The sequence below is a fragment of the Cryptomeria japonica genome, chromosome 10 (genome assembly GCF_030272615.1).
Source record: "Cryptomeria japonica chromosome 10, Sugi_1.0, whole genome shotgun sequence".
In the NCBI taxonomy this organism is placed as follows: Eukaryota; Viridiplantae; Streptophyta; class Pinopsida; order Cupressales; family Cupressaceae; genus Cryptomeria; species Cryptomeria japonica.
The window spans coordinates 504,130,998-504,156,782 of record NC_081414.1 but is presented as its reverse complement, the minus strand read 5'-3'; the positions used below and the strand labels follow the sequence as shown (position 1 = coordinate 504,156,782).

Sequence of the window (25,785 nt, the reverse complement as noted above, 5' to 3'; positions counted from 1 at the left end):
CGGGCCTTAACCATATCTAACTTGTCTGGGATAGTATTTCTTAGAACTCTGTTTGGCTCCTCTGTCCATCTAAAATGTTGCATGTCATTGTAGCTTGTAAATTCCCTTTGAGGACTGTGCTTCTTTGCCTTTATTGACAGGTTTTTGAATTAATTCCTTATGCGCCCTGAATGGCTAGTCAGTTGTCTTAGTTTATTTAATGTCTCAATAAATTCTCTTGGCATGTCTTAGTTTAGATGTTAGATGCAAGAACCTTCTTGGATAAAAGTTGTATAAATGATTGGTGAGTCTCATGGACAGTCATTACCAGACTTTGTAAATGACCAAGAGTGAGATGGTTTCATAGTAGTTATTGTTGTATGATTTAATTTTGTAGCAACCTTCTTGTATCTGCAGAAAGTCATCTCTGACAGTAATTAAGTTGTTGCAAAAAGTTGCCTACAGTAGTTCTACCATTTCTACACAAAATTGTTTACAGCAATTATGAGGCTACTTTTGATGTTGAGTGGCATCTACCATATTGTCCTTGTTACAATGTTGCTCAGATCATAGAAGAATCATGTCTTGGCTATGAGTGCTCTTGAAAGTGGCACAACTAACTGGGCAGTAATTTGGACCATTGGGTATTCTAGATATTGTTTTAATACCAGGATAAGTATAAAGCTTTATCTACCAAAAATATAAATCTGTAAGGCTCCAAAAATATGTATTTAATAGATTTTGAGAATTCTGTCTTGGAGATTTTAAGATAGATTTTGCGGCTACTACATCATTATACAGTACATTTAAGTTTTTACAGGTGTTGGATGAATATTCACTTCATTTTCTAAATTTCATTTATCTAATACCATCATTTTGTATTTTCCATTTCCTTCCCTCATTTTCACTGCTTCTCTCTCTATTTTTCTCCCTATGTACCTTCTTTTCTCTCCCTCTGTTCCTTTCAAAGTATACAGAGTAATCAGAGAAAATTTTCACAGGAAAATTGCTAAATAGCATTTTCTTTCATGGATCAATGCATTTTACATATTTGACTTAAGAATTTTAAAATTATTGATGAAAAGTTTTCTGCATTACAGATAGTATGTTAATTTTTAGCATTTATGTTCCAATGCAGCTGTTGCAGTGCCTCACAAATGTTTCTTTTTCCAGATGTTTGAGTCGGCTACCTAATGCAGTTGGAAAGGAACAAAATCACTTTGACCTGTTACAAGCACGAAAAGGCAAAATGATTCATGGTGTACAAACTAGTGGTGATTGGCTTGTTCTTCATCTCGCAGAGCTGGTTGCTCTTGCATACCAGGTTTTGTGGCAAACATTAGAGATAAATTTACTATTTTCAATATATTTTTTGATTCATTAGATCGTCTGGGTTGTAAATGCAATTGATTGATTATATTTTTAGTCTAGTTGAAACTCTTGTTTTATTTAGCATATAATTATAAATAAATGCATTTGGTCCTTACAGAAGTCCTTATATTGCATGAATTTGAACTTCTTGCACTTATTTAAACGATTGTAAATAACAGATCAGCACTGGCACCTTTGAGAAAATGCGGCCACTAGGGGTAACATTGCTGAGTACAATAGTGGATAAGGTAAAGTAGAAACATGGTTGATATACATTATTATAATTTATTAGTTATTCTGAATGTTCTTGTACTCTAAAATCAACATATTAGAGTATTTTGTTTTACAATAAACTTGTTAATAAAATTTGTTTTGATCATTGATGACCTTTTGAAGTGGAAACAAAAATAACTTCAAAAAAATATGTAAAATTGTATGAAAATTAACCTGCATTGTCATAATTTTGAAAATTTGCATTCAAATTGTTATCTGATATGCAAAAGACAAAAGTAGAGATATTTTTGGCAATAGTGTCAGAAAGTCACCGATTTAAGATGTTTTTGCTTATTCCAGTTTGAGAAAACAGAAGATCCAGAACTCCCCGGGCACTTTCTGATGGAGCAGTATCAGGTGCAATTTTGATCTTTTCTTTAAATGCTCATGCATTATTTGTCAGTTGAAATTTTTGAATTTATCTAGTTATCTTTTTCCCCAAAACTGAAGGTTTTAGGAAATTGACTGCTATGAAACAAAGGACGGTAACTTTAATTCATGTTATTTTGTGAAATCAAACACTTTTTAGAGTGTCACTATTAAACTGGGATAAATAATCAAAAGACAATATTTTCATCTCCATTATTTTTATATATAATGAAGATTTCCTTGGAGGTTGCCACAGGAAATTTTTTAAATATAAAAATAACTCACAGTGCTCCTTATGGTAGTCAAGATTTTAATGGTATTAAAACATTAACAATGAGACAAAAAATCACCATGATTAGTTAAATGAAGTGAATAGCTATAAATATAAAGAAAGATAGTGTACCGGACTCATTAAATACATCCAATTACAGTAGAAAAGTCTTAGGTTAAAACTGATCCCTAGGTGCTACAAAGTGACTAAGAATTAAAATATTAAGGTTTAAAGCCTAACTAGATAAGGTAAAGTCAAAGAGTGTAAACCATAGCCATGATATACATATATGAATAGCTATGGAAATAGAAAAGGAGGATGCCTCAAAAGGGAGCATGGAACAGATGAAGAAACAAAATTGAGGACTGATGTCAGAAACCAGTGCTGTTGATTGCTTTCTTTGATGCTTGGAGTAAATTAAGAACCAAAGCATCATCCACCATGTAGTGCAGCTGTATCCACAAGGTAAAACTACACAAAAAATTAAAAATAATGCAGACATCTGCACACAAAAGATAGATTTCTTCAAGATAAAAATGGAGAAAAAATCTTAAACATTTCCTCACGAGGATTTTTTATTGATAATAGAGATTTGTTAAACCCCTAAACTAATATAACCACCTACATAACCACATTGGAAGTAGTATTCACTCAACATATTAATTTCATATCCAACACTACTAGCTACTACCACTAACATAACATTTAATTATATGAGCTTAAACCAAAATAGTTAATTATCATTACATTATAAAATATACTGACAGAATGTTTTTCTTTTCTTGTTGCACAACACATCATAACATGACCGTTGCAGGTTCCAATGTTGTCCATAATAGAATGTATTTGGCTAAGGGGGTAGGTTACACACACCTCTCTGGAAATATCATACTTCCTATAGAACCTCTTCTAACAATTAATTCCTATAAGTCACTAGAGGTGGAGAGAAAATTAGTGTTATGCACATGCCATTGTGCTCTGGTCAGCAAGAAAGATAAGCATAAGGATCACAATACCGAGTAGTAGCTCCATTATATCTAGTGCATGATTGACTTGGACTTGAAGCAATGCAGAGGCGGATGCTGTTTCTCTGATCCATCACCATTTGATGGGTGGGCCAGGCAATTTGGATTAATAGTTTATTCCTGAAAGAATTGTTAAACCCTGTACTGGGAGAAATTTGCTTGCAGCAGCTTGCAGCAGTATTCATGGTGCCAAGTTGAGCTTCCATTTTCTTCAAATCAAATATGCTTGGACTGGGATCCAAGCATAGTTACAAGATTCACACTTGGCGAGTTATCAACTTTCAAAACATAATAAACTCATCAATTAGAAGCTAAATTGATCAGTATTTGACAGATTTCAGAGACAGTGGCAACAACATTATGTGAGATTTTGGCATGTTTTATGAGGTCTGATCATAAGTGCAGTGCTGCAAATACTAGAGGACAGTGTTCACACATAAACTACTTGGTTTCCATTCTCCATAAGCAGTGAAAAACTGGAGTTATCACTCATGTATGGCAGCAGCTCTGGAACCATGAATGATTGCAGTTTACATACCCTTGTTTTCATGTATATACCAGCAGAGTGACAATCTAAAGCAGAGCTTGCAGGGCAGGTTGTAGTTAGGGTTTCATATTTAAGGGTTTGCCATATTTTGATTTAAAGGTTTCAACTTAGATTTTTTAGCCCTTTCAAACCCTAGGTAATTGTGTTGTAGTTTGCTGGTCAGAGAAATCATGCTAGCGTTTTCATTTTCAGTCTAATTATGACAGAACTATGGGAATTATTTCTCAGCTTGTGGACAGATCCTCATGGTGGTTAGGGTTTTAGTTATTGTCAGATGGATTTAGAGTTCTCTTATTTTGCAATTTGCTATTCTTAGCAGTGGCTTATTAGGCAATGGTTTTTCCAGTGATTTATTTCTGGGCGGTGATGGCCTATTTTTAAGACAGTTCTAGTTACTTTTATTTGATTTGTCATTTAGATTCGTAGAATAGGTTTACTTTAAAGTTTCTTTCTTTTCACCTTTTTCCAGCTCTTGGATAGGTTTGCTTTCAAACATTTATTTGTGGAATTTTTAATTATTAACCTCACATCCGTAAAAGTTATTCATTCTAATCTATGAATAAGTGGTTTGGGCAAAAAGCATTTTTAATGAGAGTGGAAGCTATACTTATGCTGCAAAAAAAAATTCATTCAAGTATTGAGTCTGAAATTTATTTGTAATTAGTGTGTTTGGTTTGTGTTGGTTGAAGTAAAAGTGAAGAGTAGGGTATATTAACATTGTATTCATCTTAGTTGTAGCTTTCTATTCGATTTATGGAATCTTGTGTTGATGATGTGTGTTAGAGGTGTTGGTACCCATACGAAACTTGATGTTCACACTTCTTGGTGTCCATTATTGTCATTAGTTTATCATCATTTATGTGCCAAGTTAAGGTCAGTGATGTAGCTCTCTAGCTAGGTTGCAAAGTCATTGTATTGTGGTCTTGTTTTTCAAGTAATGACTTTTGCAGGGTGATCAAGGTCACACTACTTCTAGGGAAAATTTGAGTAGATTCCTAATTGATAATGTCTATGGCTATGAATGCGACAAAGTGTCTAGGTGATGTGGCTGGAAAACCTCACCCAAAGTTCCTCTTTTGAGCAAAGACCTTAGTGTATTTCTCCTTGACATTGAAAGTTGGCATAAAAGGTCCAGGCATGCACCTAAGTTGGCTTTGTCGCATGTTTTCTTTGTTGGCACACAAAAAGGGTAAACCCAATGGCATTCTCTGCTTTTGCTCAAGTTAAGAAGTTCACCTCCCAAGCACACATTTTAGATGGCATTGCCAACTAAAAAGTGGCTTTCAGGTTGGCAAATGGGTTATGAAAGCATGAAAGGGATTAAAAAGTCAAAGTTGAGTGCAGTTTTTAATGGCTTTAACCCAACCAAACTGTAGCTAAAAGTAATGGACAAGTTGACTCATGTGTGTTGAGAAAATTATCGGCAAAGCCATTTAAAATCAGTGCCATTGTGTTTAAAAATGGCAAATTTTCAGTTTAAACATGCCAGCATCCTTGGAGTGCTTTTCAAGTCATGTGCTCTATTAAGTTGCAATAGCTCCATGAAACTCAGCTAGCTTTTGTATTCCCTTGAGGCATTTCTTTTCATAGTCTAAACGATCTTTTTCTTCCCTGTGAAACCGCTCAATGAGTATATTTGTGAACTCAACATAAGTAGTGATCAAATTTTGCCCCAACGTGTCTTTCCCATGATACAACCACTCATGAGCTAGACCGTGAAGGTGTAAGGTGGCAAATCTAATCGCCTCTTCCTCAAGCATAGGTCTCAAGGAGAGGTAATTATCTAATTTTTGTACCCAGGCACATGATGAACATCTATCACTACCATCAAAGTGTGCCAACATTATTTTACTCGCTACCTGTTGGAAGTCTCTCTAACCCCGAGTCATCCTGGTGTCTGTCCTACCAGCTGCACCTATCCTATGCCTCTTCTGGTTCATGAATTGCTTTACAGTCAACATCTCACGGATCTCAGGTGGTAGAGTCATATTCTCTGCATAATGTGATCTAATCTCCTCAGCCATAGAGACTGGTTGTTCTTGGCTCTAAAACTATGGAGTCTCTCTGTGCATGAAAGTCGGCAGTAGGGGTTTGGGTGCTGAGACAGTAGTGGGTCTCCTACTCTCCGTAGCATATTGGTCATTCATGCTGTGGGACTCACTCAACTCTCCTAAATGAAGCAGAACTCTGTTATCATTAAGTTTGGATAACAACTGCGACATCATGTCCATCGTATTATCAAATTTCCTCTCTGCTTTAGTATTTTCACCTTCTAGAACCTGTGGTCGCTGCCACTGGACGTGATGTTCTCCTTTGTGGTAAGTCTGAAACTCCTTGTCACACATCAAAACCCTTTTTACAAGATGGCAGGAAATCCTAAGCTCTGATACCACTGTAATGCACCACCCCAGAAAGATGCTTTGTGCTTTTGAGTGTTTGTATATTTTTTGTTTTTTTCAGTTTTCTGAATTTTGTGTTTATGCTTTGGTTTTGCAATTTGAATGGAAATAACAAATAAAGAAAGCTAGAAATAAACAGTATAGCCAATACATGCAACAATGGAAGAATTCTTGAACTTTATTGAGTCAATTGCTAGTTACATACCAAAACAATTAGGTGCAGGTCTGATTATGAATCTGAAATGCCAAAATTGCCACGTTGAACCTGATTTTTCACCAGCGATAGGGTTTCTCAGGTCTGATCTGATTATTCCTTGATCTGATCTGCCTTTTCAGATCTGAACCAGATCTGATCTGCCTTGTTGCAAGGTCTGATTTGTCTCTTTCAGATCTGTATCAGGTCTGATCTGCCCCTTTGCATCGCACAAACCCTGAAGATCCCAATTTGAAATGCTGCATCATTGCTCTAGGAGTGTACGGCTGACTGTGGGTGTAAAGTAGTGCTGAAGAATGGTGTCAAATGGTTTAGATCTTCTCCTTGGTCTGAAATCATAATGAAACCCTGCCAATACCCTCTGATGCAACCTGAATAAGGTTTCCTCCAACTGCTGATTTCTCTGATTGAAGTAATATTTCAGACCCTTGGGAGATCTTTCACTCTTGTAGGCCCTCTGAATTGCAAGGGTTTTCATCCTTACAACCTGCAATCTTGCCCTAAATGCCAGAGCTCTGAAAATTCCACTCTTCACTTGTAAAAATGATGTCAAAAGCTGCTCAAAATGAAGGCCCAATGTCTTTTTATTGCTCCTCAAATCCTAACGCCACTTTTAGGGTTTCATATGATTTAATAAATTATTATTTTTCTCCCTAAGGTTGGTGCCAACTTCATGGACCCCTTTGTTTAATGCTGTCTTTTAAAACAACGTTATTTCTACTAAGTGGGCATACCCCTTGGTGGCCCCCTTTTATTAAGTCACTTTATTAAATTATTGTAAAGTAACTTTATAATAAAATACTTTATTTTAATTAACTAAAACATTAAAGTTAATACTTTAATAATTTACTTTTTTGTTCTGAAACCATCCATCAACTGAAATTGATGATACACCTGGTTTCCTGGTGATGTCTAAAAATAGCAGGCCAACTCTCTGTCTCCTAAAAAATAGGAAATTGTCTTTGAACATCCGAAATGGCTCATAAAACCCCCTGCAAAGCTCCACAAACTCCGGTTTGGTCCTGTTGTGACCATTTCACACATTGCCCCATTAGAATGGGGACCCCCTCTTTTTTGCTTTTGTTTTGCTTGTTCTTCTCTTTGCTTTTAGGGATTTGATTGAGTGAGTTGTCTGTCTGGGCTAGGGCTAAACCTTAGGGGTTTCTTTTGATGTTATTCAAGCTGAGTCCAGTCAAATTTTGAAAGTTGTTAAGCGTCCTCCCGAGAATTGAGATTGTTGAAATAAGGTAAGCCTGTCAGGGGAGTCAAATAGGTCTCAAGTTAAGTCTAGATTGTGGGTTTTTAGGGTAAAATCCAATTTTGACTAAGTGTTAGCATTTTTTAAGGAGAAATTGTGTGTTCTTGCTTAGGTGAGTTTTGATCAATTTTTTTGAAGCAAGATGATGCTTGAAGTAGACAAATCGCTCCTGACCCTCAGTGAAGGCCCAGGGCAAAATTTATCCTGAGTGCAAATTCTTGTTTTGAGAGGGCTTGCTAACTGGTTCCTGGCCTGGAGAATGACCTAACTCTGCCTTGCGGAGTGATTGGAGACTTAAATTTTGAATAGTTTAGCCAGAAAGGGTAAATTCGCTCTTGACCCTTGCCAAGGGTCCAGGGCAAAAATATTATTTAAAGCATATTTGTCACTAACTTATTTGTTTTGTGCAGGATCTCCAGGAGGGATGATTGGACGTGACTTGATGCTTTTGAAGATTTGAAGGCATGGAAAATGATGAATTTTGGAGACTAAGGGAAAATTCGCTCCTGACCCTTGCTGAGGGCCCAGGGCGAAATTTTGATTTCCCTCATCTTATGGTGAAAAAGGACCAAGTGTTGGACATGATTGGAAAATGAACGACTTTCTCCATCCACCTAAAGGAGTTTTAACTTGAGATGATGAAGGATCTTGTTGGAATCATCAAAATCGCTCCTGACCCTCTCTGAAGGTCCAGGGCGAAAAACTTATTAGAGTCATTCCTGACCTTGTTTGGTCAAATTGAGATATCAAAGGCGTGGTGGAGGACGAAATGAGTGTGATAAGGCATCCAAACTTGATTGAAGATAATGAAATGATGGAGTTTTGCCCAAGAAGGGTAATTTCAATCCTGACCCTCTCTGAAGGACCAGAGCGAAATTCTCTATATGCACATTTTTAGACCTTTCTTGGACAGGAACTTTTATTCATAGCATGAAACAAGATGAAATCTTCCCTAGCAAAGGCATTTCATGATGAAAAGTGAAGCATTTTGGTCTAGAAGGCAAAATTCGCTCCTGACCCTCTCTGAAGGTCCAGAGCAAAATTTTTAAAAGGCACATTTCTTGCTAGGTCAAAGTGATTTTTTATGATTGGAATAGATGAAAGCAAGTGTGTTTTACCCATTGAATATAATTTGGACAATCAACAAGGAGGCAATCAAGCCAGGTTTGAAAAGTCGCTCCTGACCCTCTCTGAAGGTCCACGGAGAATTTCTAAGTTTCTCTCCTTTCTTTGAAGAATTAAGACAAAATCTTGCTTGAATGAGTGAGGAAGGGTGTGTTTTGACCGTTGAAGATAATTTGGAGGGCTAGCAAAAGATGGATAAACTTGAATTTGCAAAATCGCTCCTGACCCTCACTGAAGGCCCAGGGCGAAAAACCTAATATCCAACCTTTTCCTCCAAAATTGAGCAAAGCTAAACCTAGGCACAAGTTGGAGACGGTGTTTGAAATGCCTTGAAGTGGAATTGAGATGCTAAGAGTGCAAATGTTGAGGACAATAAGGAAAATCGCTCTTGACCCTCTCCAAGGGTCCAGGGCGAAATTTCCAAGAGCTCTCACTTCCCTTGTATTTCGAGATGGTATTTTTGTTTTCAAGACTCAAAAGGGAGTGAGGAATGATATTCTACGCCTTGAAGGTAATTTGAAGTTGAAATGATCAAGAATTTGTGCAAAAGACTCAAAATTGCTCCTGACCCTCACTAAAGGCCCAGGGCGAAATTTGCAAAACCAACGACTTCCCTTCAAGATCGCACTAAGGCAAGGTTATGCTAAGGTGGAAAGGTCCTCCAAAAACGTAATGAACAAGGATTTACCTCCAAAACTTGATGATCCTGGCCTAAATTGCAAGAGTCGCTCCTGACCTTCACTGGAGGCCCAGAGCGAAAATCTTTGAACTCCTTATTTTGCATTACAAAAGCAAATCAAGCATGCATGGAATGAGTGAAGGAGATCATTTCTTACCCCACAAGGAGAGTTGACAATTAAAAGATGAAGGATTAAGAGCAAAAGTGAAAAATTGCTCCTGACCCTCTTTGAGGGTCCAGGGTGAAAAAATCCTAATAACACTTTCCTCCTAGAGATCAAGTGAAATCAAACTCAAAAATCCAATTAAAAATGCCATTTAAATGCCTAGATAAAGTTTTGGATTAGAAAAATGAGGTATGCAAGGCCTAAATTGAAAGTTCGCTCCTGACCCTTGCCAAGGGTCCAGGGCGAAGTTAGTAGCATTCTTTATTTTACCATATTTGAGCATTGATATTCCCCAAATTCCTCAAAATTGCTCACTTCGAAGCCTTTGAAAAGAAATTAATTAAAATTAAATTGGCATTTAATAAAAGACATATTGGCATTTAATAAATTAATTTTGAGCCTTAAAAAATCGAACTTTTATTGTAAAGGCATTTAAAATTAATTTTTATGAAATTAAAATTAAATGTGGAGCGCTTAAGGTCTTATTTTTATTTATTTTATCAAGTCGGCCCCTCCTTTTTACAATTTTATTCATTTTTTAACCTCTTTTTGCCAAGTCGGCCTAGAGGGAGCAAAGGGGTTGGCACTCTATATATTGGAGGTGTTTTTTTTCATAATTCAAATCATTCACTCATTGCTTCAAGTGCGAATTTGGAGAGCAAGAAGGAGGTGCGAAATCTGGTCTATTTGGAGCAAATTTATTTCAAGTGTTGGAGAGTAGAAGGAAGTGGAGTTGATTCTTGTAAAGACTAAAGGAGGCGCATTTTATTCAAGGGAGAACTTTGATCTACATTTTGCTTAGCGAAATTCATCTATTTTTGCATCATTTCTTAGAGTTTAATACTCAAGAGGAGGTATGGTGAAATCATCTTGACACCATTGTTGAAGATTTGAATTTTGAACTTTTGTTTTGAAAATTCCAAGTATTGCATAGTTAATTAGGAAATGATAACTCAAGATTTATCATGAAGTTTCGTAATTAAAATCTTAAATCTTCCTTTCTACTCTATATTTCTACACTTCAAGATATATTACTCATTGTGAAATGTTATGTAGGTGTCAAGATGGCGACTCCAAAGGCGGGAGCATCTACTAGTCGCCCGTCTCTCATGAAGGAAGATCAGAAGAATGAAGAATTGGAGACCAGGATCGTGTCCAAATGGAGCAATATCGGAGATACCAACTTGGGAAACTTCTGTATGAAGAAGTTTCGAGAGGTCCCCTACATTGGCAAGCCATCACCTATCGCGAAGAGAATAATTGAAAGTGGCATCATCAAGGCAGCCGGTTTCCCTCCAGTAGTCCAGTGTCATGAACTGATGATCGAGTGTGCCCGCCATTATGACTCACAATCGAGATCGATCGTATCCAAGGAAGGAAACACTTTGGCTTACCTTTCAGAGGAGGCTATAAGTGAGGCTCTCCATCTTCCAGAGCATAAAGATATGATTTACAAAAGCCTAGAAGGAGCCAGGTCAATGTATGAAGATGATCCCGACACTTGCTTGAATCTTATCAATAAGAATTGGTTGCTCAAAAGTCGTCCTCGCCTGAGCAAGATTCCCAACATACCACATAGGATCGACTTCCAGGAGGAGTACAAAGATTTGATAACTTTGCTCAATCGAGTTACAGGGGCTCCTCAAGCCTTCTATTTCGAGAAATGGATGTTCTACTTCATTCAAGTGATTGTCCAAGGGAAAGGAACGATTCATTGGGCCAGAATTATTAGCCATTGCCTGGATGTGCAGTTGAGAAGACTAAAGCCTACCAAGTCGTTCCACATGAGCTCATACGTCATATATGCCTTAATCAGGAGTTTCGAATATGCAGAGCTACCTCACAAAGGAGTGATCGGAAGAGGACCCGGAGAAGTGAGAGTTTGTGACTCTTATGTTCATTTGCATCATCCTCCTAGAGGTGACTACAAGTTAGTCAATGACACCTTCACGATGAACATCACTAGGATATTGCAGGGTGGGATTCATAATCGACTATCTCTGGATGCACAAGAGCTTGTGAAGAAGTATGGTGCATGGTTCATCCAGTTTCAAAAGTTTACATATATCAAAATTCATGGGTGTCCTTCACCTCCCTACATGTTGCCGAGGTATCCGACAGACAGGATAGTGCTACTTGAGGTGATCAAACAGTTGGCAGCTTATGCCAAGGCATTCAGACACAAGCATGGAAATGGAGTTCCCGTGCCCATCATATTGGGGAATTCAGTTGAGGTATGTCCTAATACTCAAGCCTCGGAAGATGCAGAGAAGGAACTGGCTTTATATTCATTCACGTTCTTTGCCTCGAGGGAGAATTTCAATCCTCATGGTTATATGGAGGAGACAGTTGGCAAGAAGTACAAACACGAGTTTCAGGTAGAGGACTTTTGGATGAATCTCTCAAGTGATTTAGAAGTGAAAAGAAAGATGCATTCCAGATTACCTTTAGATTTCATCAGGAAATGCAAAGTTTACAGAGTAGCCGATCAAGCTCAGGACAGTGGCAGACATCTCCAGTCATCCTATGACAAAGAAGATAAGAGAGTGAAGATAGATTGGAGCGAGCTTGAGATTTCGGACTTGAGAGCTTTGATGGCTCCAGTTTTGTCATGTACTCGCAGATGGGTGCATGTACAACATCAGAAGTTAAGAGAGTAGAACATACCAATGACTTTTACTTTGGAGGAAAGACCAGAAGAAGGAGGAGCAAGCGCAAGTGAAGGCAAGTCTCATCCTAGAGGTGCAAAGAGGAAAGAAAGACCTGAGAAAAGAGAACCTTCCAAGAAGAAGCAAGAGGCCAATCGAGATCGCCCATCAGGCACATCTTCTCGACATGGAAAGAAGGCAAGTCAAGGTAAAGGTCAAGAGAAGATGGTACCTGAGATTGATGAATCTATGGAATCCATGGTACAGAATGATAAACTAGAGAAGGGACAAACACCTCAGCATTCATCAAGTTGACCGCTACAAGTTGATGAACTACAGGAGGATCAAGAAAATGATGATGAGGCGACATCCCCTCTTCGAGAGGATGAACCATTGCCTAAGGAAATACAAGTTAGAGAGACAAGATCTACCATTTTGGATTGGTTAAAAGAGAGATTGACAAAGGTGATTGTGATTGAGGATGAAGAGGATGTGATCGACTTAGAGAGTCTTATAGGAAATTCTCAAGAAGTAACAGAAAAGAGGAAGGCCACCAAGATGTCCAAGGTGATCACAGATGAGATAGGATCTAGGAAATTGCAGATAGCTACATCAGTAGCGGACAAGTATGAAGGTGAAATCCTTGCAGATGAGTATGATGTAGAAACATTTGAGCTTGGTCCCCTCACTATTGAACAGGCACTGGATGAGGCAACCGATTCATTTGAAGCACTTAAAGACAAGCTTAAAGAAGAAATGGAAAAGAATAGAAAGCTTGAGAGAGAAGTCGGTGCTTGGAGAGGCTACTTTAGTCATCTCAATCAGCCCTTGGGATGTCAGGATCTGACAGTATCTCCTGTGCAAGCACTTCCCCTCGAATCAGTTGGCGAGGCAAAAAGAGTCAAGAGCTTGGTTCAGCTTATGAGCTCTTGGATTGACAAATCCCACACAGTAGCAGTTGAATTTTCAACAAGAATGATGAAGACAATCCACCGAGCTATCCAGGTCCTTGAGATCATCCACAACCTAATGATAACTGTAGCCGCTTTCGCTCACACTAGAGATGTTATCATTCCTGTTCTACAAGTAATTAGGCAAACACCAAGGAAGATCCTAGCACAAGAAAAGATAATGAATGGAGGAGCTCAGAATTTACTTCAGTGGTCAACTCTACTCCAGATGAAAGAGGTTCTTTTTGAAGACATCAGTACCAAGTGCAATCAAGTTGAAGGTGTCATCCATCCAATTCAGGATAAGGTGTTTGAAGTGTTATGTACCATTCTTGGCAGGAGGATCGAAGTTGAGACGGATGTGGACCTCCAAGAGTTGGAAGAGGGAGTCAAGGTCATCTTTTGCAAAGATGAGAATGTCATCACAGATGAGCAACGGGATCTAATGTTCACTATTATGCCCCTGATTGAGAAGATCAAAGAACTCGAACTTGGATGGGAAACGGCTCTTCTCAATGCCTTTGATCAGGTTATCCACTTGGAGGAGCGAATGAGGAATCTTCCCGAGATTCCTATTGCTAAGATTGAAGGAATTGTGTCCAGATTCGTTGCATATGCTAGGAAAGAGCATTGTAAAGGGAACAAGGTTCTAGAAGAACGGTTGTTATAGAATGATGTGGCATCTTAATTATCATTGGTCTATTTTTCCTCGATTTTTGTGCCAATTAAATATTTGGCTATGCATTCAATAATGTTCATCTAAAAGGGGAACTTTTTGTAACAAACCCTAATTAGGGTTTAGGTGTCAGAATCTCAGCCGTTGATGTTCTTTTTGATCTGGGCCGTTCATTGTAATTGAGGATGCTATATATACCCTCACTCATTTTCATTTTGTCATTAGAAATTAGATATTAAGGAGATAGATAATAGTCAGAGCTTTGGAGACAAGAAAGTTATTTTGTAGAAAGATTGAGTAGTGAAGAAAGAATTTCGAACAATTGTTGTCTATTTTGGCTTTGAGATCAATAAAATATTGAAGTTATGGTGTTTTATTGCAATTCTTGGGGCTATCTTCATGGTTGTTTACTTTCTTGAATCATTCTCAGTTGAAGTAGTATTTAAGTTCGAAGGACTAAGTGTTGTGCTTGATCTTTGGTGAGATTCACGTTCCAAACCACTAGCTTCTTACTGATCGTAAGGACACCTTGCGTGGTCAACTGGAGATATTTAGATTGCTTGAACCTTCAGTCATTATTGAACTATTAATATGTATCTTTATGGTAGTATCTATAATTCTTGATGATTTGAAAATCACTAATCACCTTAGAAGATCGCATCAATTCCAGTAGAGTTGTAATTCCTTGGCAATACTAAAATTGGTAGAATCTTACCAAGTCTAGCCTACATTGAGTCATTCTTAGGATTAGATTAGAATTCATCTCTTGAAAAACCTACCTTTTGATCTTTTTTGAGAATTTGTTAGTGTTAGGAAATTCCTGTTCCTGCAGTTAAGTAAAGAGTAACACGGACCAACTTTTAAAGTGCGTAAGACCCCTTGAAGAAACAGCATTCACAACGACCACTGGTGCTTATCCACACGTAGAGACCCTACAACAAAGAACCTTGAAGTCACCCTTATTGATCCTTTTTCGCGATATCTTCAGCATTCAGAGGCTTTACTCAAGAGAGGATAAGGTACCCTTGGGTATTTTATTCTATGTTTGATAGTGTACAAAATACATGTCAATAGGTCCCCTATCCACTATGCTGGCCTACGTGAACCCTAATTGTAGGCCAACCGTGCTAAAAATAGAATTGCCTTGGGAGGAGACATTACACATTGTCCCAAAAGGATAATCAAAAGACATTTGTTGCAATAAATAGGCACCATAATGAAGAAGTATTTAGAATTATTATAAGAATCATAATACAGACTCATAGACTCCTTATTTATTACTTTGTGAAAGTACCAATTAATTTTATTTTGAAGATTGTTATATACTATTAACAATTTATCGTTTTTCCTAAGATAAAGCTTTGTAATATTTCAGTTTGGATGCACTCAGTTAGCTATAATTCTTCCTCCCTTATAATCCTAAAGCATTCGTATGTAATAAATCAATAGATAGTAAACAACAGATCAGCTTGATTTCCCTAAAATCAAGGATAGTTTGTACTGAATTAGAGACTGAGTTAGGCTTTGTGCACACAGTTGAATGAACAGATTGAGTTCTTGAAATAAAGGGATGGTTAGCACATAGTTAGGAGCTCTTAGAATAAAGGACAATGGGAATCTAGTTGGAAGTATAGCTAGGACTTGTTATACAAGATTAACTAAAAAACGTAAGTTGTAAGTCACATATTTGATTGAGCTCTCAAGGTTGTTTAAACTAGGAGTTTAAATTCTTTTCTTTAGTAGCTAATACAATATTGTTATTAGAACAGCATGAAAGGAATGCAGTTAAAAATAGTAATGCCAAGGTTTGTTTGAAAAATTATATAAAGGTATTGATTGCTAGTATTAGAAATAGGGGATATGATTTGGTAACTTGTAAATTGCTTAAACTTTAGAAGTTGAAACATTATCAACTCAATAAAAAAGGGAAGTGTGTTCATGATGTTTATCAAATGAAGTTTATTAAGCGACCTAAGAGTTTGGGTTTTCTGTCTATCTAAACCATGGCATCTTTATATGATAATATGATTATAAGATAATTGATAATCCTTCAAAATAAATTATTTCATTTTTGAAAGGCTTGAACTTCTAACCATACAAAAGGGGAGGGTCACATACATTCTTACCTTAATATTTTACTTGGAATGAGGTGGGTTAATAATATAACTACACAGACCTCTTTATGTATTATGAACCAAGAACACAATTACCTAATTTGAGTTTTTGGTTATGGTTGTGTAACAATATAAGTGATGATGACTTGTTTCAGTGGCACTATAACCAAATTGTACTAAACATATCTTAATATCGCAAGTCAATACTTTTGGTAATTCACCTTAGATTGGCGTTAAAGGATTAACATAACTACATGATTTCTATCGACCTCTTAAATATATAACTTTGATATTAGAAATTATCATGTAAATTGAAGAAGGGTACTATAGTTGTATTGAACTATGGTATGAGTGCATACTAACATTAAGAGATAAATCATCTATAATCATATTATGTAGCATCTCGTAATATCATTGAACCATACGGTAGAGGAACCTCACTAGGAGCCTTATAGAGAGGCTTTTGCATTATTCTTTCATCATAACAAAATTCACTACTACCATCTAAGAATGTACACTCTTTATTGATATTATATCCTTATATTCAATTTGGATTGCATGACAACATGTGTGTAGGTATGTTTAGATCTCTATGCTTGGAGAGATATATCATGGATAATAGTATTATTGAGACTATCTTAATGTGTACTGTTCTCTAGCGTGAGACAATCTTAATGTGTATAGAACCTTGATGGGTTTGCAAGAAAGAATTAATGTTAGTTTGCTGAGTTTAACTAACTCGCCTTGGGTGGGAAATTATAGCACCCTTATTTATTATTTGAATGACAGGTTTTTCAATAAGAAGTTCCAAGTGTATGTTCCTTGAGCAAAACCTTGTTAGAAGAACTACGTGTGACTTCGATTTCGTTTGGAAGTGGGTGTTTAGGTAGTCCTTGGGCTAAGAATGCCCTTGTGACCTGGGAGGGTTTAGGGGGATAACTCCAAGGTTTGGGGTTGTTCCTAACTTGTTTGACCTCCCTCTTCGATAGGGTTTCGTTTGAGGCTGAAATGAGTATTAAGTAATTAGGAATGAGTTAAGGAAACCTGATAACTCGAATTCAATACATAATGCACTTCTAAATAGCAAGATGAATGAAGTGAATGGATTTGACTATTTTGTAGCCAATATTTGTCTGTGTACATGTTGAGTAGAGGCCATCTTATGTGGGTTCAATGTGATTCGTATGTGTTTGTGAAATTCAACTACAAACCTTTAGGACTATGTGTATAGACTCTTGTTCCATTTGATCAATACTTGTGAAACCTATTATGTAAGTTCTGGGCTAGTATAATATCCCCCTATGGATATTACCAATTTTTTACAAAATCGTTCACAAGAATTTTCATAAAAATTTGCATGAACTAAATTTCTATACATCCAATATTTTGCAAACAATTTACAATGAAAATCATTTAACTTGATTTAGAATCAAATCTGAAATTCCTTATGATTATTACCATTAAATCTTCAATAGAAAATACAGCAGAAATATCCAACCTCAAACATAGAAATCACACTCAGATTGGATTACCAACAATTATGAATTTGAAGCACAAAGTGAGACACCTAAGTGATATCTCCAACTGACAATGGGATTCCATCCACTGCCTCCAAGCTCGAGGGTTTGCATCCTCAAACCTGCTAAAAGCCCAAGCTTCCCAGAATTCTCCAAGAGAGAACACTAACAAAGCATAAAACCAAGCATGCCAAAATGAGCCTCTCCATGCTCTTAAAAAGCACATCCCTGTGACTCTTCGCATAACCTGTGCCTGTCTCTTGGAGTTCCCCTTTAATAATAAAGTGACTTTATTTTATGATTTGATGTTGACATAAAAGTCACTTTAATTTGCTTTAATAAATAATTAAATTAAGTTGTCTTTAAAGTTACTATGTTTTGACAACTTAAAACTTAATTATTTAATTGATTTTCTAGTGTCCCAAAAAGGGGACATTACAGTCCTCCCTCCTTAGAAATTGCTTGTCCTCAAGCAATACCAGAATCCCAAACAAATCTGAAAAATGTTTCAACATTCCTGTGATGTATCTGCATGATACAACTGAACTTGGCATTTCTATCCAATTTTGCTAAGTGCTGAGCAATCCACAAAGAGCAAACCAAACTGCATATGTTTCCTGGATCCCATGGCCAAGTCTGAAATCTATTGCCCTCATTATCTGGAGAAGTCAACTCATTCTCTATTTATCCTCTTTGTAGCCCAGCATAACAACCATCTGAAAGATATAAACTGACAATCCTACAAGCTGCGAATCCTCCCTCCAAAGAAGTGGACATCTCATACCATGACGAAATATGATTCTTTTTATACCACTCACTCAATCTCTTCCCATTTGGCATCCTAAACATATAAAACTCATTAACTTGCGGGCTGAAAGAGAAATGATATATACTCCTCACAATGCAATCAAGCTGATAAGTACTCCCTTCTTTTTGTAGAGACTGATGCTCACATCTATTGGATGCATACCCATCATGCTTACGCTGCTCTACTCTGTCAAAACTAAAGTCTGGAAGCGTATTATCATTTTGCAATCTTGCTGTAACATATGGTATCAGCACTATTTAAATTGATAATCTGATTTTTAACAACTTCAGGAATACATTTCTTGTCATCTGCTGGTAATAACTTGTCCATGCTCACTTCCCAAATATGAAAATGACTATATTGAGCACTCACCCTTGTGCTATCAGCTCCCAACTTCACTGAAAAAACTATTGAAGGAAAAGGATTCATAATTACAGCTTCATTCATAGCAATTATTTCTTGAAGCAAGTGGCACTTCTTACCAAGATTAATTACATAGAGCATATCAATCTCCTTATGTTTATCAATACCAATCAACAATCTGCTGTTTGAACTTACATAGTCCTCTCTATCTTTGTCTTCCTTGAGAATCTCCTCATGCCCAACTTCTTCTAACATAGGGAGAGTATTAATCATTGTTGTTCCATGACAGACAATTCTGAAATCTGCCCCTAGAATCCGTTATAACAGCTAATTCATTGTGGCATATTGAGACATCATAGAAAAATTTTGTTCCCAAAATTCATGAATGGGTCTTCTTGCTGGTCATTCTAATCTTCATTAATATAATGTGCTTCATCAGAATAGAGAATTGTGGAAACATTATGCTTACTTTCATTATGACAAAGGGTATTGATTCCTTCAACAATTTGTATGATCTCCTAGGTTTTAGGATTGAACCCATCTTCCTTGTGATTGGCTGCAATAGAAGTCTAATTTTTAGCCTTGTATAATGAGTACTTAGTCATACTCAGCTGTAGACAAAGCTCATCCACCTCTCTTTACTTGTCTTCTACAAATTTGGTAGCCAGATGCCTATCCATTAATAGCTGCAAGTAATCTGATTTCATTTGTTCTAAGGCCTCTTTGATTGTGCAAAGCTGAGAACTAGTGACTCCTCTTGCAACTCCCTTTTGTCTTTCTTCAATTTGGGTTTTCCAAATAAGATCTTCAACGTATTTGTGAGAAGCATCCGCCCTTGTCAAAACTTGCACAATCTTCTCCACTGTGACAAAAAATCTGTCCTTCAAATCTTGCAATGATAAAGGCTTTAGTTCAAATTCATCTAAGGAACATGGGCTGTCATGCATTAAATTTTCTGTTTTGTTCTCAATTGTGGAAGCATTATCACTGTCACACTTAATTGATTATCTAGATGATGTCATGTAGTCTTCATGAAGTAGTAGTGGGATAAAATTATGATTATATATGTATTCACCAAAGGAGTTCTTTTCTTCACTAGTTTTATCAATAGTAATCTGCAAATCACCAATTAGGTGTTTTGTATACCTCTCACTTGTAGCAACTGATTCTTCCTCCATAATATCATCCTTAGCTGCTTGGGAACTATCAGGTGTATTTGTTTCAGCTTGCTCTTCATGAATCAAGGCACCATTTACATCTATATCTTGGTCCTCATCACTACTTGGCTGCGATAGATCTTTCTCCTTATTAACTCCACAATCATGATCTAGCATCCAAGCCTCCTGACATGTGAAACAAATCTGCTCTCTTCTCATTAGGATTTTGCTCTTTTTTGGAGATCCTGAGGCCTATAAACCCAATGAAGTTAGCTCCCCTTCAGTCAATAGTTCTTGGAACTTCACAATTTTATGCTCAACCAATCTTTTGGAGAACTCATAAGCAATAGGTGATATAGCCTGCTCTTTCCTCCAAATGGCTAACAAATCTGATTGCAACTGCTTGTAGTGGCAGATATCATCATCCTCATTTAAGATTAAGGACATAATAGTTTGACTTCGTATACAAGCTCTCACATTGTCTGGATGATGTTTCCTAATTTTGGTTAAGAAGCATTGAAACATTTGAAGAATCAATTTATCACATTTGAGATCCAACATAAGGATAAAAGATTTGGTTCTTGCCATAATTTCTAAAATCTTAGCCCTCTTACCAAAAGTAGAGGCTTTGACATCATGCAATCCATGTAGGCTCTCCATGATCAGCTTAAGAACCTTCTTTAATATGTCATCGTTATAGGGTGCTACAGGAGCTGTTATTCTTATGATCTCAATGTGACAAGCAAGTGAAAGTCTCACCTCTTCTGTAATGTCCCCACTCTAGCAGATTGACCAAGTATATGTGTGTTAGCCTAGCTCTACATGGTCCCGAGTGCTAACGAAGGGTTTAAAGGGATCCTGGAGTGTTTTGGCCTAGTCATTTCCAGTTTGGGCCAAAACGAAGTTGATTTACTTAGTTTCAGGCATACTTACTATTTTTAGTAAGTCAGCAGGACACAACGGGGGCTAGTTTTGGTGATTGGATTTGATACTCCTTGGCGAGAGCTTTCCGACGAGCTATCACTCACGCTATTCGGAGTTCGATTGCTAATATATTTTAATGCCTGAAGTTTTATTAAAGTAACATTTAATTTAATTGTAAAATATTAAAGTGTTACTTTAATATTTATTTTATGGAGATATGTGTAAATCAAAGGGGCAACCAAGGGAGACATAAGTGAATATTTTAATATGTTTTATATTGAACATGTTTTATCCCACATTGCTTGAGTGAGTTGGGTCACCCCTTGGAGAAAGAATAAAAGGGAGCTTTTGTGGCTTCATTGGGCATGTTGAATATGAGAAGAATTTGGTGTGTGAGTTGCAGATCCGTTCTTGGCATTAGAGGACGTCTATCCTCTCTTGTGACATTCTAGACGTCATTCCCTTGGGGTTTGGCCTTTGGAACCCTTTGCGATCAGCTTCATTTACAGGCAGATTGGGTGCATTTTTCAGCCACAGGCAGCAGCATTATTTGGGTACATTTCCAGCTACAAGCAGCAGCATTATTTGGTTGCATTTCTAGCTACAGGCCGCGACACTATTCACGCGGGTACTATTCACGCGACACTATTCACGCGGCACTATTCACGCGGGTACTATTCACCTGGCACTATTCACGTGGCACTATTCATGTTACTGTAGCAACAGAATTAGAAACTTTTGTTGGAACATTATGTCAAAATGCTGGAGTATTTAGTGAGTTGAAAATAACCTGCTTTGTATTTGAGTTTGTTAATTCTGGAAATAATATTATAACAGCAGTAGTTCAATTTCCAGCTTGCCTATTATTGTAAATTCTTTTTAGTTCATGTTATGTGGTTTCATATCTGTGCAAAGACTTAAAACACAAAAAAAAACATTGAAACATTAAACGGAGGAATAAGGAATTGGCTGCAAACTGTTTGACTAAATTCCTATCAGCAGTGGGGTTAGTTTTTGGGCATTCTAGGGTGCCCATTACAGTGGTATCAGAGCAGAAGATTCTGCCATCTTGTGGGAAACTTTCACCAAAACATATTGCAGAAATAAAACAGGTCCAGAATGTATGATTGAGCATGCGACAGGGGCATTATAATTTTCGCAATACCAGGGCCAGACAAAATAGAAATCCGGATAGTCAGAGTGAGCAGTCTAGTTCATCCGTGCAGGTGGACATAGAATCCAGTCATACAGACATAGAGGAAATATTCTTCGATCAGGACAGCAGTATGGGTGACCGAGATGAGAGGAATATCGTTCCAGATCAGGGGGAGGTAATGTTCAGACAGTTGCTGGGTACGTTAGAGCAAGGGCAGCGTATGCAGCAGGAGCAGAATAGGCGAATGGACATGATGTTGCAGCTTATGGCTAGACAGATGGGCGTTAATATTAATCCAGGTGAGGCCAACAATGGAAACAATAACAATGGGGGAAACGATAACAATAGGGGCAATGATAATGGAGGTCGAGGCAACAACATTAATGGTAATAATGGACATGGCAACAATGGAATTGAGGCGGATAACTTTAGACACATTGCACACCTAGCTCGAACGGCGAGCTCGAGACCTCTTCTACCCACCTTTCCACCTAGGGATCCGGTTCAACCAGTGAACGAACCGCAGATTACTGAGTTACAGGGTCAGTTCAGGAGGGACTGGGAGGCCAGTGGACCCGAGTTTCAGGCAGATATTTCCCTCAGAGATTATATGGACTTGAGGATGAGACATATGCCTAGAGCAGGAGGGAGGAATCAGAATTTTGAGCTGAGGAAGAAAGTTGGAAAACTTTCCTTGCCTTATTATGATGCTTCAGGGAAGATGACTGCACGAGCTTGGGTGCAGAAGGTAGATACATACTTGCAGCTAAATCCTATGCCTGAGGATGAGGCTATCAAGTATGCGGCTATGCATTTGGACGGCGTTGCGCATGAATGGTGGCATCATGGCATGGTGACTCTGGGGCATAATCAGATTACATCCTATGAGGAATTCACAGAAAGATTGATTGAGAGATTTGACACTAGGGATCCCGAGTTACATTTCAAGGAGCTAGCACAGTTAAAACAGTCAGGTTCAGTGGATGCTTACATCGCCGAGTTTCAGCGTTTGTCTGTACTTGTTACTGATATCTCTCCTAGGAGATTGGTGGTGTTATTTTGTGATGGGCTTGCTGATCCATTACGTCGTTGGGTGAAGGGACATGATCCACTCACCTTAGCAGAAGCAACTAAAAAGGCACGAGATTTAGCCTCTTCAGTATACAAAGGAAAATACCATTCAACAGATTCTTCCTATCGCAAGGACAAAGACAAAAAACCATTTCAGAAAGAGTATAACAAACCCAAAGAAGGATCAAAAGGACTAGACAGTGAAACCTTGAATGAACTTCGAAAGAAGAAACTGTGCTTCCAGTGTAGAGAGCCTTGGGACTTATCTCATAAATGCCCTCTCAAGGCTAAGGCAAATCAAATGGAGTATTTTTCAGCAGAGGAGTCAGAGTCAGAGGGGGAGGATCAGCACTCCGATTCAGATGAGGGTAACATGATAGAGGAGAGCAGCATTCCTAAGGATGATAGATCGTTGGCACGCTTGACAGGGGCCCAAAAGGCAATCACATTTAAGGTCAGGGGTACTATCCAGGGGCAGAAAGTGATATCTCTCATTGACACTGGGGCTACACATAACTTTATAGATACACAGTTGGTAGCCAGGAGAGGTTTATAGATAGAGGAGCATGATGGTTTTAGGGTCATGGTGGCTAATGGCCAAAAGCTATTATGTACTCAGAAGGTTTCAAATCTTCACATTAGATTTGGAGATTGCTATGAGTTGGAGGATGATTTCTACGTTGTGGACATAGGAGATTACGACGTCATCCTCGGTATGACATGGATGGCATCGCTGGTTGAGTTCACTTTCAACCTAGCGAAGTTGGAAATGAGGTTTCAGCATGAGGGTAGGACTGTTATTCTCAGGGGGCTTTCAGATGGGAGTTGCAGGGTAGTCTCTTTGAAGAGAATGGAGAGACTTTTTCGACATAATGACATAGAGTGGGCAATAGAGTGCTTAGTTATGCCAACTTCACCGGAGCCTCGGGTGAAGAGTCATCCACCAGATATACAGGAGATTCTTGACAGGCATGCCAAGGTATTCAGTGATATTCCTCACGGGGTTCCCCCTGACAGGGGTGCAGAGCATGTTATTGAGCTCGAGGAGGGAGCCAAACCAATGATGATCACTCCCTATCGTCATCCTAAGAAACATAAAGATGAGATAGAGAAGGCAATTAAGGAGTTGTTGGAAATGGGGCACATCAGGCCTAGCAAAAGCCCCTTTGCTTCAGCTGTAGTTTTGGTAAAGAAGAAGGATGGGACAATGCGCATGTGCATCGATTACAGGGCACTGAATAAGAAAACAATTAAAAACAGGTATCCCATTCCTAGGATTGATGAGTTGATTGATGAGTTGCATGGGGCATGCTTTTTCACCAAAATTGATTTGCGATCCGGATACCATCAGATCAGGATGAGAGCAGAGGACATTGAGAAAACAGCCTTCCGATGTCACTATGGCCACTTTGAGTTTATGGTTATGCCATTTGGACTAACCAATGCACCCGCTACATTTCAGAGTTGTATGAACCAGGTATTCAGGGAGCAGTTGAGGAGATTTGTCTTGATCTTCTTTGATGACATCTTGGTCTTCAGTAAGACCTGGGAGGAACATTCACAGCATTTGGAGGAGGTATTATCTATCCTAGAGAGAGAGTCTTTATATGCCAAGGAGTCTAAGTGTGAGTTTGGTATGATAGAATTACTATACCTTGGGCATATTATTAGTGCAGATGGAGTTTGAGTAGACCCTGAAAAGATTAGAGCTATAGTAGATTGGCCTACTCCCACGAACCTCACACAACTTAAGGGGTTCTTTGGTTTATGCGGGTTTTACAGGAGGTTTGTTAAGGGGTTTTCAGAGACTGCAGCACCTTTGACAGACCTCACTAAAAAGGGAGCCTTCGTATGGACAGAAGCAGCGCAGCGATGTTTTGACCACTTCAAACAAGTGATGTCATCTTGTCCGGTTTTAGCTCTACCAGATTTCACGAAGCCATTTGAACTTCAGTGTGATGCTTCAGGTGATGGGATAGGGGCAGTATTGATGCAGGAGAAACATCCCATTGCATTCGAGAGTAGGAAGCTCCGAGGTGTTGAGAGGAGCTATTCTATCTATGAGCAGGTGATACAGCAGGCTGGACTGAGATTGCTTGAGGACAAGCAATTTCAAGGGGGGTGGACTGTAATGTCCCCACTCTAGCAGATTGACCAAGTATATGTGCGTTAGCCTAGCTCTACATGGTCCCGAGGGCTAACGAAGGGTTTAAAGGGATCCTGGAGTGTTTTGGCCTAGTCATTTCCAGTTTGGGCCAAAACGAAGTTGATTTACTTAGTTTTAGGCATACTTACTATTTTTAGTAAGTCAGCAGGACACAACGGGGGCTAGTTTTGGTGATTGGATTTGATACTCCTTGGCGAGAGCTTTCCGACGAGCTATCACTCACGCTATTCGGAGTCCGATTGCTAATATATTTTAATGCCTGAAGTTTTATTAAAGTAACATTTAATTTAATTGTAAAATATTAAAGTGTTACTTTAATATTTATTTTATGGAGATATGTGTAAATCAAAGGGGCAACCAAGGGAGACATAAGTGAATATTTTAATATGTTTTATATTGAACATGTTTTATCCCACATTGCTTGAGTGAGTTGGGTCGCCCCTTGGAGAAAGAATAAAAGGGAGCTTTTGTGGCTTCATTGGGCATGTTGAATATGAGAAGAATTTGGTGTGTGAGTTGCAGATCCGTTCTTGGCATTAGAGGACGTCTATCCTCTCT

The 25,785-nt window shown here is 38.1% G+C and overlaps 1 protein-coding gene across 5 annotated transcripts in view; it reads left to right on the top strand.

The window, feature by feature from the left end:
- The window catches only part of LOC131039422 (protein SWEETIE), a 326,474-nt gene that overhangs the window by 274,937 nt on the left and 25,752 nt on the right, over positions 1–25,785 (top strand). For all 5 annotated transcript variants that reach the window (XM_057972185.2, XM_057972184.2, XM_057972183.2 and 2 more), the window contains exons 33-35: positions 1,153–1,303; positions 1,530–1,598; positions 1,924–1,980. In XM_057972185.2, coding sequence (XP_057828168.2) covers positions 1,153–1,303; positions 1,530–1,598; positions 1,924–1,980 — 277 coding nt within the window. The remainder of the gene's footprint in view (positions 1–1,152; positions 1,304–1,529; positions 1,599–1,923; positions 1,981–25,785) is intronic.